The 16,733-nt window shown below is 39.5% G+C and overlaps 1 protein-coding gene across 1 annotated transcript in view; it reads left to right on the plus strand.

Annotated features, from left to right (window-relative positions):
• The window catches only part of CDH2 (cadherin 2), a 248,906-nt gene that overhangs the window by 194,589 nt on the left and 37,584 nt on the right, over window positions 1-16,733 (plus strand). Inside the window, exons 8-13 of the mRNA XM_027526255.1 lie at window positions 7,803-7,940; window positions 8,637-8,822; window positions 11,334-11,587; window positions 12,997-13,139; window positions 15,966-16,199; window positions 16,496-16,729. Of these exons, the coding sequence (XP_027382056.1) occupies window positions 7,803-7,940; window positions 8,637-8,822; window positions 11,334-11,587; window positions 12,997-13,139; window positions 15,966-16,199; window positions 16,496-16,729 (1,189 nt within the window). The remainder of the gene's footprint in view (window positions 1-7,802; window positions 7,941-8,636; window positions 8,823-11,333; window positions 11,588-12,996; window positions 13,140-15,965; window positions 16,200-16,495; window positions 16,730-16,733) is intronic.

Raw genomic sequence — 16,733 nt, forward strand, 5'->3', positions numbered from 1 at the left:
GAAAACTCCAGCCCTACTGAATTTTCCTATACCCTCTCTCCATTCTGTTCTAACCATTTTCTTAGCGATTCTCAAGGTCATTATTGATTGTCAGTAATCATTGTGTGAGTGAATTGTCAAAGTGCCGACTCATAGAGATCTGTGCTTGTAGGTTTCTGGCTGAGCCAGCTTCTATCGTAATGAGACCTCGTGTTATGTGTGTCAAAAGGAAACATTAGACCTACCATCATAAATATTATTGACAAGGATTTTAGGGCTTGGTTTTTATGACGTTTTATTTGTCTTAGTAAGTAGCATCCACTTGAATTGGATCGAAGAAAACATTACTATTTCAATTCATTATGTACGCAAGATAGAGGTGGCAACACTTTAATAAAGTAATATGAGCCAATCAAGATTACTTAGTTCACAATTGAGCCCAGAGCCTTCCTTAGGAGTCAGATGGATGGCTAGTACGGTATTCCTGTTGCTCTAGGAATGGTTTGCACCAGAGATTGCTGAAATTTAGCTTTGCAGTAGTACCTTTAGTTCAGTGATATCTGGAACATGTATATCTTTTCACCTCTTCCATTACTGTATAAAATACTATTCTTAAATGTCAATAAATTCAGCATGAATACTGTATTTTATAGGAAAATATAGCATATTTTTTTAATATTCTCGGAAGTGCCAGGCTGCTCACATCCTAAGGAGGTATATAGCTCATCTCCCAAACCTAATATTTCTCTTTCATTTCACACTCTCATTGTGAGATACAGAAATGGGACTTCATCTTGTTTTCATATAGTAATATTCCTATCACATTTAGCCTGGATGTTTTATGAAAAGCAAGAGGCATGGAGAATGAAAGATAGTTTTGCCAAAGCAAACCGACTGTATTTAAAAATCAAAGAGACTGTATTTGGTTTAGGGGGTGAAAGTTGCAAGTCAGGCTATACTTTGGTTAAGTATATCTTGCAGTGGCCGGAAGCAGCTATGCACAACCCGATGAAATGAAAGTGGACATGAATTCAAAGCTATAGAATCACAAGTTAGATACAGCATGAGAAATTGCTTCTTGACAGTGATGCTATTAAACACAACAATGAGTTACTAGGGAAAATTATGGAAAACCTTCCTTTTCTGAAAGTCATTTAACATGGCAAAATATATCTATGTCAGATGGTTTATGGTAATTCTGCCTGAGGCCAGGGATAAATTATGCTGACTTCTCCAGGCCTCATGTAAGCTGGAGATGCTTTTATTTCTATTAGATTTCACAGTTTTCTTTCTGTCCAAAGTCATTTCCGTTGTCATCCTCCCAGGATGGATGACACCTTTAAGTGATTGAACGCCTAATCATTGAAATGCTTACCGTGATTTAGCTTTTTCTTTTCCTTTCATCTCCAGGTTTTAAAAAATTCCAATTTTGGGGGTTCTGCAGACCTAAAGCTTCACGCACGACACTCGCCAGTCTTCAGTTTTTTAATCTCCATCTGATTTCTTTACTTTTTATCTTTTAGTTTTCTAAATATATTTTTTAAATTTATTTTATTAAAGTATAGTTGTTTTACAATGTGTTAATTTCTGCTGTACAACAAAGTGATTCAGTTATATGTTTGTGTGTGTGTATATATATATATATATATATACACATATATATAATGTGCCGTGTTGTGCTTAGTCGCTCAGTCATGTCTGATTCTTTGCGACCCCATGGACTGTAGCCTGCCAAGCTCCTCTGTCCATGGGGTTCTCTAGGCAAGAATACTGGAGTGGGTTGTCATCTCCTCCTCCAGGGGATCTTCCCAACCAGGGATCGTACCAAGGTCTCCCCCATTGCAGGCGTATTCTTTACCAACTGAGCCACCAAAGAAGCCCATATATATATTTATCTATCTATCTATTATATATATATATAGTTTGGGATTCTCAGGTGACTCAGTGGGCAGAATCTGCCTGCCACTGCAGGAGCTGCTGGAGACACAGGTTCTCTCCCTGGGTGGGGAAGATCCCCTGGAGGAGGAAATGGCAACCCACTACAGTATTCTTGCCTGGAAAATCCCGTGGTGGGCTACAGTCCATAGGGCTGCAAAGAGTGAGACACGGCTGAGCGGCTGAGCACACACGCACACATGTATATGGTTCATTGCTGGATAGTGAGTCTAGTTCCTTGTGCTTTATAGTAGGGCCTTGTTGTGCTGCGATTCATGGGATCGCAAAGAGTCGGACACAACTGAGTGACTGAACTGAACTGAACTTGTTGTTTATCAATCTGACTTCTTGTTGCTTGAGTTGGTGGTAACCATTCCTGGCATTTTCTTCTTTACTCCAGCTTTTATATGTCCATCTCCTGCCCTTTTTGGTCAGGACTACTGATGAGTTACCCTCTGCTTTGAATAATTCTGGCTTTACCTGGTATGGGCTATTTGACCTTTAGTGTCTTAACCTGAAACCTCAGCTCCCCCATCTGTAAATGGAGATAATAATATTACATCTACTTCATGGGACAATTGGAAGGATTACATAACACGAAGCATATAGCATTCAGCACAGTGTCCAACGCATGTTAGTTTTCCTTTTCCCATGGCCGTCATAGATCTAGCCTCAACATCCAGTGAGTGATCACCATTACTTTGACTTCTCATAATTTTTCTCATGGCAAGGAAAGAATTACACTTCCTGTTTTCCAAGCCAAGTAATACTTTCACTTGGGCTCTCAATTCTGAGTTCTTTCCTAAAGGAATGTTCTCTTATCTTCTGTGGTCTTGGTCTTCCCTCCTCTGAAGGGTCTTTCCTAGAAACCCGACTGGTTCCTTCATAATCCTCGACCAGCTGAGTCTCCCCTCTGGTTGAAGGGCTCTACAAGACCCACAGCCTGAAGTCAGAGCTCTTCAACGTGGTGCCCCAGACCCTCTAGGATGCTGGTCCCAAAGCCTTCCTTAGTCTGAGCTCCTAGAATTCTTTACTTCCTGCTAGGAAGCCAGTGCTGGCTTCCGCCCATACCATCACATGCCCGTCCTTGTACAGATCTGAGCTTCTCTGTTCTTCTGTGTCTGTTGTTTCTTCTGCCTGAAGATTCCTTTGCCATCTTCCTCTAGAACAGGCTAATACCTGGTCTCTGAGAGCCGCCCTCAGCCCCTCCCTGGGCTACCTACCCATAATGGCCTGTGTTCCTCCAGATACACAGACTGTGTTCCATGGACATCTTATCTGCCTTCCAGCTCCTGATATTCAGTGAGGTCCCTGTGTTCCTCTTCTTTTCACCCTGAACTGGAACCTGGAAGAAAAGTTCAAGTTATTAGATTTTCCTCTTCGTGTCAACACCACACTCCCAGGGGCAGCCATACTTGCCCTTCACTCCACCCATTCTTGGCCTCCTTGGAATCTGGCTTTCCACCTGCTCCCCTGTCTCAGGACACACTCACGCTGTGCATTTATTGGAGAGCCCTCACACAGCGCAGCAGTTACTGGTGCAGACTCTGGATCCAGAGAGAGCTGGATTCAAGTCTTTTTTCTGCTATTTACAGCTCATGTCAGTGGGTGCTTCCCTGCTCCCCTAAGCCTTGGTTTCCTTCTCTGTAAAATGAGGATAAAAATAGTCCACCTGCCTTATCAGTTTATTTTGAGACACAGCATAAAGTGTGGCTCATACTTAGTGCTTGTTCTCAATAGATGTCAGTTTTTATTATCAAGGCCCATAGAATAATGCCGGCATACAGTAACCATTCAAAAAATGTTTAGCCTACAAATGTATAAGGAAGATAGTACTGTCAGCCCTACCTCACAGATGAGGGAACTGGGGAATTTGCATGTAAGAATTTGAACAGGGTCACAAACCTGCACTTCCCTCCTAGGATCTCATGATACTACTTACTTGTCCATCCCCTAACCCAATGCATCCAAAAGCAAACCTGTCATCTCCCTAAACCTGTGCTTCCGGAGGAATTTCCAACGTGACCAGCGCCCCCGCCCCAGTTTCCCAAGATCATGATCAACTTCATTGTGCCCTGCTCTCCATCCACTGATTGATTTCATCAAGTTCTTCTCAGTTTACCCACCAAGTTCATCTTGCATTTATTCTTCCCTCTAGGCTTGGAGGACTGGTTGAGATGCACCTCTTAAAGACTGCTCCCATCACTTCCTCCTGCTCTTACTATGGTTGCATTGCAAATTTAGCCGCGTGATCCATTCATATTTGTCACTTTCATTGGTCTCTTGCTCTTAATGGCAGCAAGGCTGTCTCTGGTTTTGTTTATTATTTTATTCAGGTAAATGCTACAATGTCTGGCATCCAGTAGACATTCATTAAATGTGTGCCAAGTGGATGACGGAATGTTCTCACCTCTTCATTCACTTAGAGCACTCTAGTTCAGTGCTGTAGTTTCAAAATACGTAACATAAGTATAGTGATTTTAACTGATACATCTAGAGAAAGCCAGAGAACCCCAAGTCTTTTAGATGCTTACTCCATCAAGTAGAGACTGCCAGAGCACAAACATTGTATTGGCTTTATTTTTAGTTATATTTATGGTCAGTGGTGCTAGTTTTCTATTTACAGTACTTTTATAATAAATTGTTTCTTAAAAGAGAGTTCCTGTCAAGATAAATAGTAAGTGACTCACGCTGTAGAAAGATGAGGATATAGCAGAATTGAGAAGATGGCATATGAATCAGTTTTGTAGTTTTGGATACAATGAGCTAGCTTATGCTCCCAGTGTATATTTTAATGAATAAATGATAGCTAACCATGTATGGTTTTTTCCAAACTTGAAATTATTTTTATAGTATCACACAAGGTCCAAGGCTTCTCATACATTCATCCATCCAGCCACAAATTCAAAAGCATTTGTTCCTTGCTTATACTGTGGCAAGCATTATGTTATATACCAGGGACATAAATATCAGCAAAGCAGTGGCCCTGAGGAGGGATCTGTGTGCATGTATGTAGCTGGGGAAGACAGACAGATGGACTGATAACAGCCTCATAACGGAAGCGGTGATAGAGGTGTGTCCTGAGTTGGAAAACAACTCTTCCTCAAGGACTTTCAGAAATCATCTCTGGGGTGACTTTAAGCTTCGTGCTTGCCAGACTCAGAAAAAGGGGAAAAGGGTGTTCGGGGCCAGGGTTTCTCACCCTTGGCGCTATTGACATTTTGGACAGGATAAGCCTCTGTTGTGGGGGCCTGTCCTGTGCGTTGTAGGTGTTTAGTAGTATCTATGGTCCCTACACATTAGATGTCAGTAGCACCGCCCAGCTGTTACAACCAGAAATGTCTCAGGATATTGACAGGTGTCCTTGGGGGTGATGAGGGTGGGGGGCAAAATCACCCCAGTTTAAAAGCAGTGGTTTAGGCTGAGGAAAAGGCAAATGCGTTTGAAGATAGATATTGGGTTGGCCAAACATTTGTGTGTTTCAGTGCATCTTATGGCCAAACCCAAATGACCCTTGTGGCCCACCCAATACAAACAGCTCAAGATATGGGGTGAAAAATGGAAAGTGAGAGCTTTGGTGGGAAAGGGGAGTCAGGGGATGGAAGAACTGACAATAAGGAGAGGAGGTTAGATTTTATCCTTTCTAGAACAGAAAGCAAGGAAATGTTTTTAAGCAAAGTTCCCTTGATCAGACACAGGACTATGAGGGTGGGAAGTCAGCTTCTTATGAAATCTGAATGTCAGTCATTCAGAACTAGATGCCCAGTGACTAAATTAGGCAAGAAGCTCTAAATAGTTTGGTAGTCTAAAACATAGACTGTTGTGTCTTCCTTACTAAATGTAAAATTGTTTTGCCAATCAGGCAGTTAAATTCAGACTATGATATTTAACAAGTTGGCATTTTTCTTTACTTGAGGAAACACTGTATTTTAGAAATAACAATGTTCTTTTGTAACTTAGAATTCTCAAGACTAGCTTGCAGCAATAGGAAATTTCAAGTATTAGCTATTGATCCCAATATTTCAGCTCAGTGGAAAATTGGGCTTATTATACTTATATAATTCTAAAGATCTTTGTAAAATAGATATTAACAAAAACCCATTATCTCCACATAATGCAATGTATGTTTTTTTTTATCTTCTGTAAACATATTTATATTTTTTGATAATGCTCATCTGTTTCTGAAAATAACAGCCAAGAAAAATGGCATTTCAAAGTCATAACAATTTTTTTTTTATTTTTCATGATTTTCAGCTGGGAGGATGAACAGAATACCCTACAAAATTCTCTTGATAACCATGAGAGCATTAAGCTGAAATGACACTCTTGATTGGGAATGGAAATCATTGAGAAATGTTTTAGTCTATGTAAGCAGTATGGTGAGGGGTTATGGGTTAAGAAAAATTAAAATGGCTCAACCAGCCCTATTCCTTTGTTTCTTTTTTTCCATTCAAAAAAGTGGGGTATTTTTTTTTTAAGACAAATGAAAAGGAATGGAAATAAATAACTGCTAAGAGATTGGCATAGTGGTGGGCATGGCATAGTGGTGGGCAGGCTAAAAATTGAATGTGTGAGGTTTGACTTTCACTCTTACCCCTTCTTTGCCTTGCCCACAAACATCTAAAGCAAAAGCTACAATTTGTGTCTGTTCTCTCACAGCTCCCCAAATCCCTCAAGAGTGGTCATTCATAATGTCAGCTATATTTAGAATTAAGGGAAACGGTCTTTGCAGTGACCATTTATCTTTTTGTATGAAGAAGTGAGTTTAATTGTTCAGGATGTTTTAGCGTTTTTTAATGATCTCTGTATTTTTTATCTGTGCCAATTTCCATGGAGATTTCAAATGATTTTAGGTATTTGTTTGGTTTGGTTTGGTTTAGTTGCTAAGTCGTGTCCGACTCTTGTGATCCCATGAACCGTAGCCTGCCAGTCTCCTCTGTCTATGGGATTCTCCAGGCAAGAATACTGGAGTGGGTTGCCATTTCCTTCTCCAGTTTATTTTGTTTAGGTTTTCCTAGTATAAAACTAAGTCAGCCAGTGCTGTAGACTGTCTCAGACACTCTCAGGATTTTTCTGTTAGATACATTACAACTGACCTTGACTCCCCTTTAAAAAGTTCAATCTGGTATTTGAAAGCAGTGATGCAAATTTGATATTAACCATCTATATGAAAATATATCCATATTCATCATAGGTCTGTGGACTCAGTGAGTGTCGTACTCAGACAGAGGTCCACTGAGAAGGCAACTATAAAAAAGCCTACTAGGTTTAAGATGAAGAAGATAAACAGAAACTCTTTGTTTTGGTCTTCACTTCATTTAACAATATATGTCTCCTCTATAGTTGTAAATAGTGTGCACCGAAGGAAATTAGAAGAAAATACCACATCAACTTTGCTATAATAGAAGGAACATATGTAAAGAGGTATAAAAGGAAAGCATATATACTTTATGAATTATATATGCTTTCTTCTCCCTCTCAAGTTTCTTGATTGTTTTTAGTAGCCTAAACTGGGTAGAAATTAACATCTGAGAAAGTAAACACAAACCACATGACTGAAATGCTTGATGACAGTGTTGTGAAGTTTGGAAGAAAAAGAAAAGCTGAAACCAGATGGAAGTTTCGGCTTAGCAGCGAATTTCACACATCTGCCACGCGTTCCTTTCCGCCAGTCGAGGTGAAAACATCCAGTTAAATCTCTCTAGACAAGGACCAGACCTGTGCTTCACAAGTTAAAGTAAACTCCACTTGGGAAATTTCAAGTCCTGTTCATCAGAGTGAATAATGCCGTGCTTTTCTGGGTGTAATCAAGAGCCACTTACAGAACAACTGTGATGTCTTCTTGAGGAATTTGTTTCATTTAAGTTGTTATCTTTATGTCTTTTTAGAAAGTACAACAGTATACGTTAATAATTCAAGCTACAGACATGGAAGGCAATCCCACATATGGCCTTTCCAACACAGCCACGGCTGTCATCACGGTGACAGATGTCAACGACAATCCTCCGGAGTTTACTGCCATGACGGTAAGTACAGACTGTCACTCACAGAACTCGAGGGCTGTGGTCCATTACCGCGAAGTTTCGTCATGAATAACAGATGCGTTAAATAGAGCTGGAACTTGCTTCATTCACCTCATTGTAGAATGGCTGCTGACTCCCATGTTTTCTGTCACTTACACCAGAGTTTTAAATGAAGCACCAAACTAATTTGTTCTTTTGTCCTCTCCAAGTCCACTGATAAAGTTATTAAAACATCCTGCCTGGAAGAAATGACCTAAATAGACTTTAGGCTGTTTTAACAAAATATTCATAAATATCTTAAGGTCCACAAACCATGTGACTGATTGATGCTACTTTGTCAGCAGATAATTATGATCTCTTGGCTAAAATGATTTCCTTGACAAGTCCTTTCTTCTGACCCCCACTCATGAATCATCCAGATACTCACAGAATTTACTATTACTGAAATTAATTTTAAATTTTAATTTTAATGAAACTATAACATAATTTGGAAAAAAATAATTTGAGGGCCACATAGAGTTATAGTATTTTTAATGTCAAACATAAATGCTGTGATTACCTGCATTACTAATCTCCTCGCTTAGTGTGGATAATAAAGATTTAATGGGGCAGTAAAATCAGGGCAATGTGATCATCGAGACACGCCGTCCTTCAGGGGTGCCCGTCACTGCTCTGAATCGGCTTTGTCTTTTCTTGCAGTTCTATGGTGAAGTCCCTGAAAACAGGGTAGATGTCATCGTCGCTAATCTAACAGTGACAGATAAGGATCAGCCCCACACACCGGCCTGGAACGCCATCTACAGAATCAGCGGTGGAGACCCCGCCGGCCGCTTTGCCATTCAAACTGACCCCAACAGCAACGACGGTTTAGTCACCGTAGTAAAAGTAAGTGCCATGGTCTCTCTGGTGGCCACTCGGCCACAACCATATGTGCCACCCACTGCTTAGTTTGTTATTGACTCAGGACATTTTCTTTCAACCGTCTCTATGCTGTGCTGAGTCGCTCAGTCACATCCAACTGTTTGCTACCACGTGGACTGCAGCCTGCTAGGCTTCTCTGTCCATGGGGATTCTCTAGGCAAGAATACTGGAGTGCGTTGCCATGCCCTTCTCCAAAGGGTCTTCTCAACCCACAGATTGAACCCAGGTCTCCCACATTGCAGGCAGATTCTTTACCATCTGAGCCACCAGGGAAGCCCCTCTCTAAATCAGAGTTAATGTATTTGGGGGAGTCACATTTGTTATTTTTTACTTATGTTGATGCCAAGGCCAACATAGTCTCACTCTCTCCCTGGAATATGATTGATTTTCAATCATCCGGGTGTTTTAACAGTGAATATACAACAGTCCTCAGCAGTGTTAACAGTCAGTGCAGTCAATGTGTTAGTGTTATGTTGTGGAATTTTGTATGTGTGTATATATATATATATATACACACACACACACATATGTAACATCTCTTTATTTTATTTATTTTGACTGGGTCATGCTGTCTGGCATGTGGGATCTTAGTCTCCTGACTAGGTATTGAATTGGTGCCCCATGCATTGAGAGTCTTAACCACTGGACTACTAGGGAAGTCCCACATCATAGAGTTTTGATGGCCAACTGATACCTATTAGGAAGGATTCCCCACACCTACTATTCTTATGTCTACAGGCTGCTTTTAGAATATTGGCTCAGGGAACAAACCAGAAAATACCACCAATGTATAACTAGATGAGTGTAGGCGATGAGAGGGCCTACGCTCTTAAAAGGTTTTGAATTTACTTTGCCGTTTTTAAATGCCATTTTTAAGAAATTGGTTCTTCTAATTTTTCATTGTCAAAAAGTAAAACAAAGCTGAGTTCTGGAAGTAAAAGGGATGTTAACTTCACGTGTAACAAATAGACAGTGCTAATGGAAAACCTCTGTGAAGTGAGCATCACTCTCAAGCCACCCAGGCAAGAGTTTGCTTCTTTGCCTCCCATTCCAACACTCTTGGGCTTCCCCGGTGGCCCTAGTGGTGAACAATCTGCCTGCCAATGCAAGAGACGCAGGTTCGATCCCTGGGCTGGGAAGATTTGCTAGAGGAGGAAATGGCAACCCATTCCAGTATTCTTGCCTGGAAAATCCCATGGACAGAGGAACCTGGCGGGCTACAGTCCTTGGGTCTCAAAGAGTCAGACATGACTGAGTGACTAACACTTTCATTTTTTTCCAAAGATCTTAGATAAGTAAACATTGTCAGCGATGTTTCATGGGTCTAGTACCCTCACTCAAAAGAATTCTGTAGTATTTCCTGGCTTCTTTGTTGTCTTGTTTAAAATAGTTCAGAAAGGGAAGTTGAACTGGGGATTTTAGAATGAGAATAAAAAAATTTCTCAATTAGAGTTGAGGAGGTGGTCTAGGTGAAGAAACTAGTGTGGTCTGTGCCAATTTCAATTTTTTTCAGTAGCTTCTGCCCTTGGTCTTTCTTAGACTCTCCAGGATGGCAGGAGAGCTCTTCTTCTCATACTATTAGTATTTCATACAGCAATGCTTATGGGTATCTTAACTGGAAGATCATCAATGAAATTAAGAGGGAAAGTCCAGTCTGGTCACTTGACTCTGGTTAACTTTTCTACTGACAATGAGATTCAGTGAAACTTTATGAGCTAATGTTTACATTATCTGTGCATTGCCTTTGTTTCTAGTGGCATGCTTAGATTTGGCATTGGTACAGACCAGTAAAATCCTCAAAATTACTTTGGAAAACAGCCATAGATTTAGTTTGCTAACTAAGGAAAAAATAAAAAGTCCTTCTACCTGTGAACACTATTTTTTAATTGTATATATGTGAATACTCTAAAATGTATACTTGAAATTATGAATGAACTTTTAATAGGAAAAGTTTAGCTTTGTGAAAAAAAAAAAATCACATTTTCTAGTTTTTGTTTTGTCCACTTCATCACAGACTGTTTAAAAGCTTTCCTGGGTGAAGAATGGTCTTTGTACCAATGTTTGAGAATACAATCTAGACCATCATGTTCTCACTGAATCCCAGATTATTTAGTAGTTTTTTGTTATTTTTTGGTAAACAACGCTGCTCTTAAGAATATGTAAGTTCTTAGATGTAGCTAAATAAATGCAGTGTGCAGTAGTAATAAGCATTATTTTGTGAACATAAGTCTTTGAAATGCACAAGGTACATAAATATCTTGTAGAAGTAGGTTACGTTGTGATAAATATTTCAATCATTGGCCATGCTAATGCATGCTTTCCAGAAATTTGAGAGGAACCTATGGTGTAGTGAATAAAAAATTAATGTTTTAGAAATGGAGTTACTAGAAGGATCAACTTCAAAATGCAAATATTCTTATTTCCTGCAAAAATATGGTTTCTCCTTTAAAAAAAATTTTTTTTTGGTTCTTCCAGCCAATCGACTTTGAAACAAATAGGATGTATGTCCTTACTGTCGCTGCAGAAAATCAAGTGCCATTAGCCAAGGGTATTCAGCATCCACCTCAGTCAACTGCGACTGTGTCTGTCACAGTTATCGATGTGAATGAAAATCCTTATTTTGCCCCAAATCCAAAGATCATTCGCCAAGAAGAAGGCCTTCACGCCGGTACCGTGTTAACAACGTTTACTGCTCAGGACCCAGATCGATATATGCAGCAAAATATCAGGTATCAGGTGCCATAGATGCTGTTTTTGTCATTTTCATTATGTTCTATGCCGTGCATAAAATTTTTCACCATTTGGGTGAGAAATTTTCATTAGCACCTGTACTCCTTATTACAAGATTATTTTTAATTATTTGATGTAATTTTTTCAGTGGATCAATGAGTATATTAGACAGGAGATATATAAATGGATCTACTCTTTTATCATTTAAAGAAACAGAACTTTTCAGCCTCTTTTTTCTGTCCTTGCTCCTTTTAAAACATCTTTAGTAATAATTTAGCCTGTGTTTTATGCCAACCATCACAAAAAGCTTCTACCGTGAGTAAATAGGAGAGTCTCAGAAAGCTTATAACATTTATCTCTTTTCCACACATCAGGAAGAAAAGAAAACTCATGCCAGTACCAAGATATAAGAGCTAATTATTTTCATCCCTCACCTGTACAATGGTTAGAGGACTTATAAAATATATCTGTAAAGATTTCCAGCCTCAGCAAAATCTGATTTATCCTTCCTGATGAGGGTTGGCAGAGCATACCCCACATGACTATTATCCATCGCTGGTGATGGTAATTTTAAAAATTAGCTCATATTTTATTTAACTCCTTTCAGTACTGTTGACAACAGATAACTGTGCATCTTCTCTTCATTTCTCTGTACACTGGAGTCAAGACAGATGAATAGCTAGTGAACAGGTGTATTGAAGTCATGTAACTTTTTACCTCTCCAAACGGGATATGTTTTCCAATTTGTATATTGGTTATCTAAGCTTGAAAAGCTCATCCCCACCCCAAATAAAAAAGCAAATACAGATAAATCTACTCAGACCAGAGGATTCCCCTTGAAGGGTGTAGTTCTGAGGTTTGGCCCAGGTGGGCGATCCTAGGAGAAATGGGATTATGGGAGCGAGGAGAGGACGGTGATCTCCTCATTGTGACCGAATCCCCACCATGATAAGGTAGTAAATATTTAAGGAGTGTTCTGTGATAGAAAATTCAACTTCTATTATAATTTCTCTTAAGTCCTATACATTAGGGCTACTGCTCACTTAGAAGATATATTAGAAGTATTTTATATGGACCATTGCTCTCTTATGAACTAGATAAGAGCTTATAATGAGACCTGTCAAATCTGCCCTAGCCCCAACCGACAGTACAGAAACTGAGTTCCTCATCTTTCCCCTCTACCACCTATGTAACGTTTACTTCACACCTGGCCACGCAACACACAAACCATGTTGCCTCCCAAACCACTGCCACAGAAATACTCGCAGTACAGCTGTTTGTCCCAACCATCACCTACAGAAATGCAAGTTAACATGCTGTTTGTGTCTGGGACTAAACCAGAAAAATCAGCTTCCTGTTTTAAATTTCATGTCAAAAGAAATAAACTTACTGCATTTTCATTTTGTAGATACACCAAATTATCCGATCCTGCAAACTGGCTAAAAATAGACTCTGTGAATGGGCAGATAACTACCATTGCTGTTTTGGACAGAGAATCACCGAATGTGAAAAACAATGTATACAATGCTACTTTCCTTGCTTCTGACAATGGTGCGTAATTAAATGTAGTCACTGTATTTGTCCTGGATGTTGTTAAAGGGAGTAGAGCCTCATCACAAATGCATCATCAGGAAATGAGGTTTTCTAGGAAACCCAGTTGTCTAGAAAAATTTCATTCCGTCCAAGGCGCCAATGACCTTCCCTCCTCTGAGGCCCAGCTTCTATTTTCCATTTCCTTTGGGCGTTCTGTATTTGCTGCCTTCTGCAATGAACGCCCCCAGGGTCCTTACACCCTCCATAGTCACCTAGCATTGTGATCACAAGGCTTTGTGATTGTTCTGCTCTGCTGTACCTTGATGGCACAGTAGCCCCACACACTGTGTTTTTCGAGGTGGTCATTTTTGATTTCTTCTAATCAGCATGTGTGCTACCATCAGTCTGTCTGTCTTTAGCATTTTTCCTCTAAGTCTCTAACTCTAGTCTGCCATGTCTAGGAAACTCTTTAATTTCTTGCATAAGTTAAAATAATTGAATATTTGAGAATGTTGGTTTTGAAAAACATAAACATATAGTTTAGCATCTTTTTTTTTTTCTTTCTTGGTTCTTCTGGACTCTAAATGGCCGAGGTTAATAGATAGCACTTTTTTCTTTATATCTAGAACGTAAAAATGACTTACTTTAAACTGGAATTGGACTTGTTTTAGGTCTCAACATGATATGGTTTAAGAGTGGAGCTTTGAAATTCCACCTGACCTCCCCTCCCCCCTGGATCCAGACTCCATTTATACTATTCTTCTAACTGCAGGATTAGCAGTATGGTTTTAAATCTGTCCATTTCCTTTTTCTGTTGAGTACGGATAATGGTAGCAGTATGTAACTCGTGTACAGGGGAAGATAATAAGGCTTGTATACATAAAACTTTTAAAACGGAGCCTGGCACAAACTATACACTCAAGTAATTATTTCTATGCTGTGTAAATAGTTTTAAAACTAAATCACAGCCATCTTATAAATTGTTTTAATGTTGGACTGTGAATGTGAGCATCTAATAAAAATAGTAGGCTTTTTCTATTTGGTGGCCAAGATGTGCAGTTTGAAAAACATTGCCTGTCAACATTTTTGATAAGAACAGTTTCAAAGAACCATTCCTAATCCTGTATAAGATGATTCAATGAGATCATTATCTGTTATAAATCTACGAGGTGACAAGACCAAAGCAATATTTCTTATCCTTTTTAATGTGAGACCTACTGTTCACAAATTTAGAGTTGAAACTTGGTGGGAAGCATGTCTGCCATTTCACATGAAAGCAGAGCATTTGCATCTGTTTTACATTTTCTGTAAGTGGTAGCTTTCTCCACCCTGAAACTTACAGTAATATATCTTGCACCATTATGCTGAGATTTAAAGAGCTATAAAATTATATGTATATGTGTGAGTTGTGAGTTACAACCAGATTTTTCATTCACCAAGGTGGATTGTTTCCTAATTGAAAGGGTGTTTGATATGAGAGAAGTGAGCAGTTAAATCTGTGTAGCTGTGATGTTTTGCAAATGCACTCGACGTTAAATCACAAGGCTGGATTTAGAGCCCCAGTTCTGCTCCTTAATGTCTGGACAAGCTATTATAATCTCTATGCCTTCATTTCATTATTGATCATTGTTTTTGCTGCTTGCTATTCTGTGAAGTCTTTATGAGAGTCAAATAATATGAAATGTGATAATAAATATGAAAGTAATTCAAACTATAAGGAAACATAGTGGCCCTCGTGGTTAGACCACAGTATTAGAATATTGTAAACAGCCATGCTACCCCTCCATCTTAACCTCCCTGCTCTCAGAACCGTCCATATTCCTTAGAGAGGCCCACAGAGATTTCTCCTTGTCCTGTCCTGAAGAGTGTATGTGTGAATCTTCCTAGTTTCATGACCTTGGGCAGGTCACTTAACCCTCTGGGTCTCAGTATGCAGCCTTATTTAGAAAATTCCTGTATTTCTATTCTCTTAAGTGCATACAATATATATATTATATAGTTAAATATAATTGTATTATATATTGTATATTCAAATAATATAATTATGTTTACATATAATAACATTTCCATTACATTTTATATATTTGTTATATATTTATTCATAAATATTTGTAACATAGTAGAGTCCAACTCAAAAGATGAGATAAGTGTAGAGATAACATATTATGGTGGATGGATTTGGGGTCAGGCAGACCCATCTCCACTAGCAACCCCAATACTTCTAAGAGGATGCAACCATAACCAGTTTATAGAGACACTTAGGTTCCTGTCTGTTTAAACCAGCTTCATAGGATGACAATGAAATGATGTATAGAGTGCAACCTAATACTCTCAAGCAAGTGATCCAGCTCCTCCCCAAGATAAGGTCTGTGAGTCTGTAGACTGTTTCAATATTTCAGAGTTATGTCTGGGCTTGAAAAGCACTCTGGGGTTCTTTCATGCACACGTCTTGTTCTCCATCAATGAGTTGGGTCCATCAGATCATGAGCCCGGGCTTCTGCTTGCTTGCATCCTCCAGTGCCGAGAGGAGCTCACTGCACATGGGGCACAGAGTAAGTTCAGCAAGGGCACAGGACCACATGTGATGGGGATGGGGGCTTGTGCGTGTGCGTTGTTACCGCCCTCTGTGTCGGAACCTCCAGTGGGAGGAGTGCAGGGTCATCCTAGAAGAGACACCAGAAGTGGCTTTGTACCAAAACAGCAGAGATGCTGTGGCAACGAGATTTTTCCAAGGTTATACAGTGATAAGGGCTAGAAAGCTAGAAACTTTGAGAGTTTCACTGTAACTGAGAGTCAAGGGAGAGAGTTGTTGAGCATTGGTTTGTGATTTTTCTCCCTTTTTAGGAATCCCTCCTATGAGTGGAACGGGAACACTGCAGATCTATTTACTTGATATTAATGACAATGCCCCTCAAGTGTTACCTCAAGAGGCAGAGATTTGTGAAACTCCGGACCCCAATTCAATTAACATCACAGCACTTGATTATGACATTGATCCAAATGCTGGACCATTTGCTTTTGATCTTCCTTTGTCTCCAGTGACTATTAAGAGAAATTGGACCATCACTCGGCTTAATGGTAAGGACAGATTAATTATTTGAATATATGTGCATCTGAGAGGCTTTGAAGCCTGGTATGTAAAGTCCATTTATCATCTTTCTCCTTAAATATATTTTAAAAGCTACTTAAAGTTTAAATAAGATATGAAAAGCCCTTAAAGCCAAAAAAATAAAAATAAACTTTACAAAAAGGTTACAGTGAAACCTGCTTTATATGTACCCTTCGGTACATGATGCAGTCTAGAAAATGCTGTGTGTTTTTCAATCTTATGATGTATAAACTCTCCGACTGTGTTTTTCCCCTTTATCGTATAGGTGATTTTGCTCAGCTTAACTTAAAGATAAAATTTCTTGAGGCCGGAATCTACGAAGTTCCAATCATAATCACAGATTCGGGTAATCCTCCCAAATCGAATATCTCCATCCTTCGGGTGAAGGTTTGCCAGTGTGATTCCAACGGGGACTGCACAGATGTGGATCGAATTGTGGGAGCAGGGCTGGGCACCGGCGCCATCATCGCCATCCTGCTTTGCATCATCATCCTGCTCAGTGA

The sequence above is a fragment of the Bos indicus x Bos taurus genome, chromosome 24 (assembly GCF_003369695.1).
Source record: "Bos indicus x Bos taurus breed Angus x Brahman F1 hybrid chromosome 24, Bos_hybrid_MaternalHap_v2.0, whole genome shotgun sequence".
NCBI classification, from domain to species: Eukaryota; Metazoa; Chordata; class Mammalia; order Artiodactyla; family Bovidae; genus Bos; species Bos indicus x Bos taurus.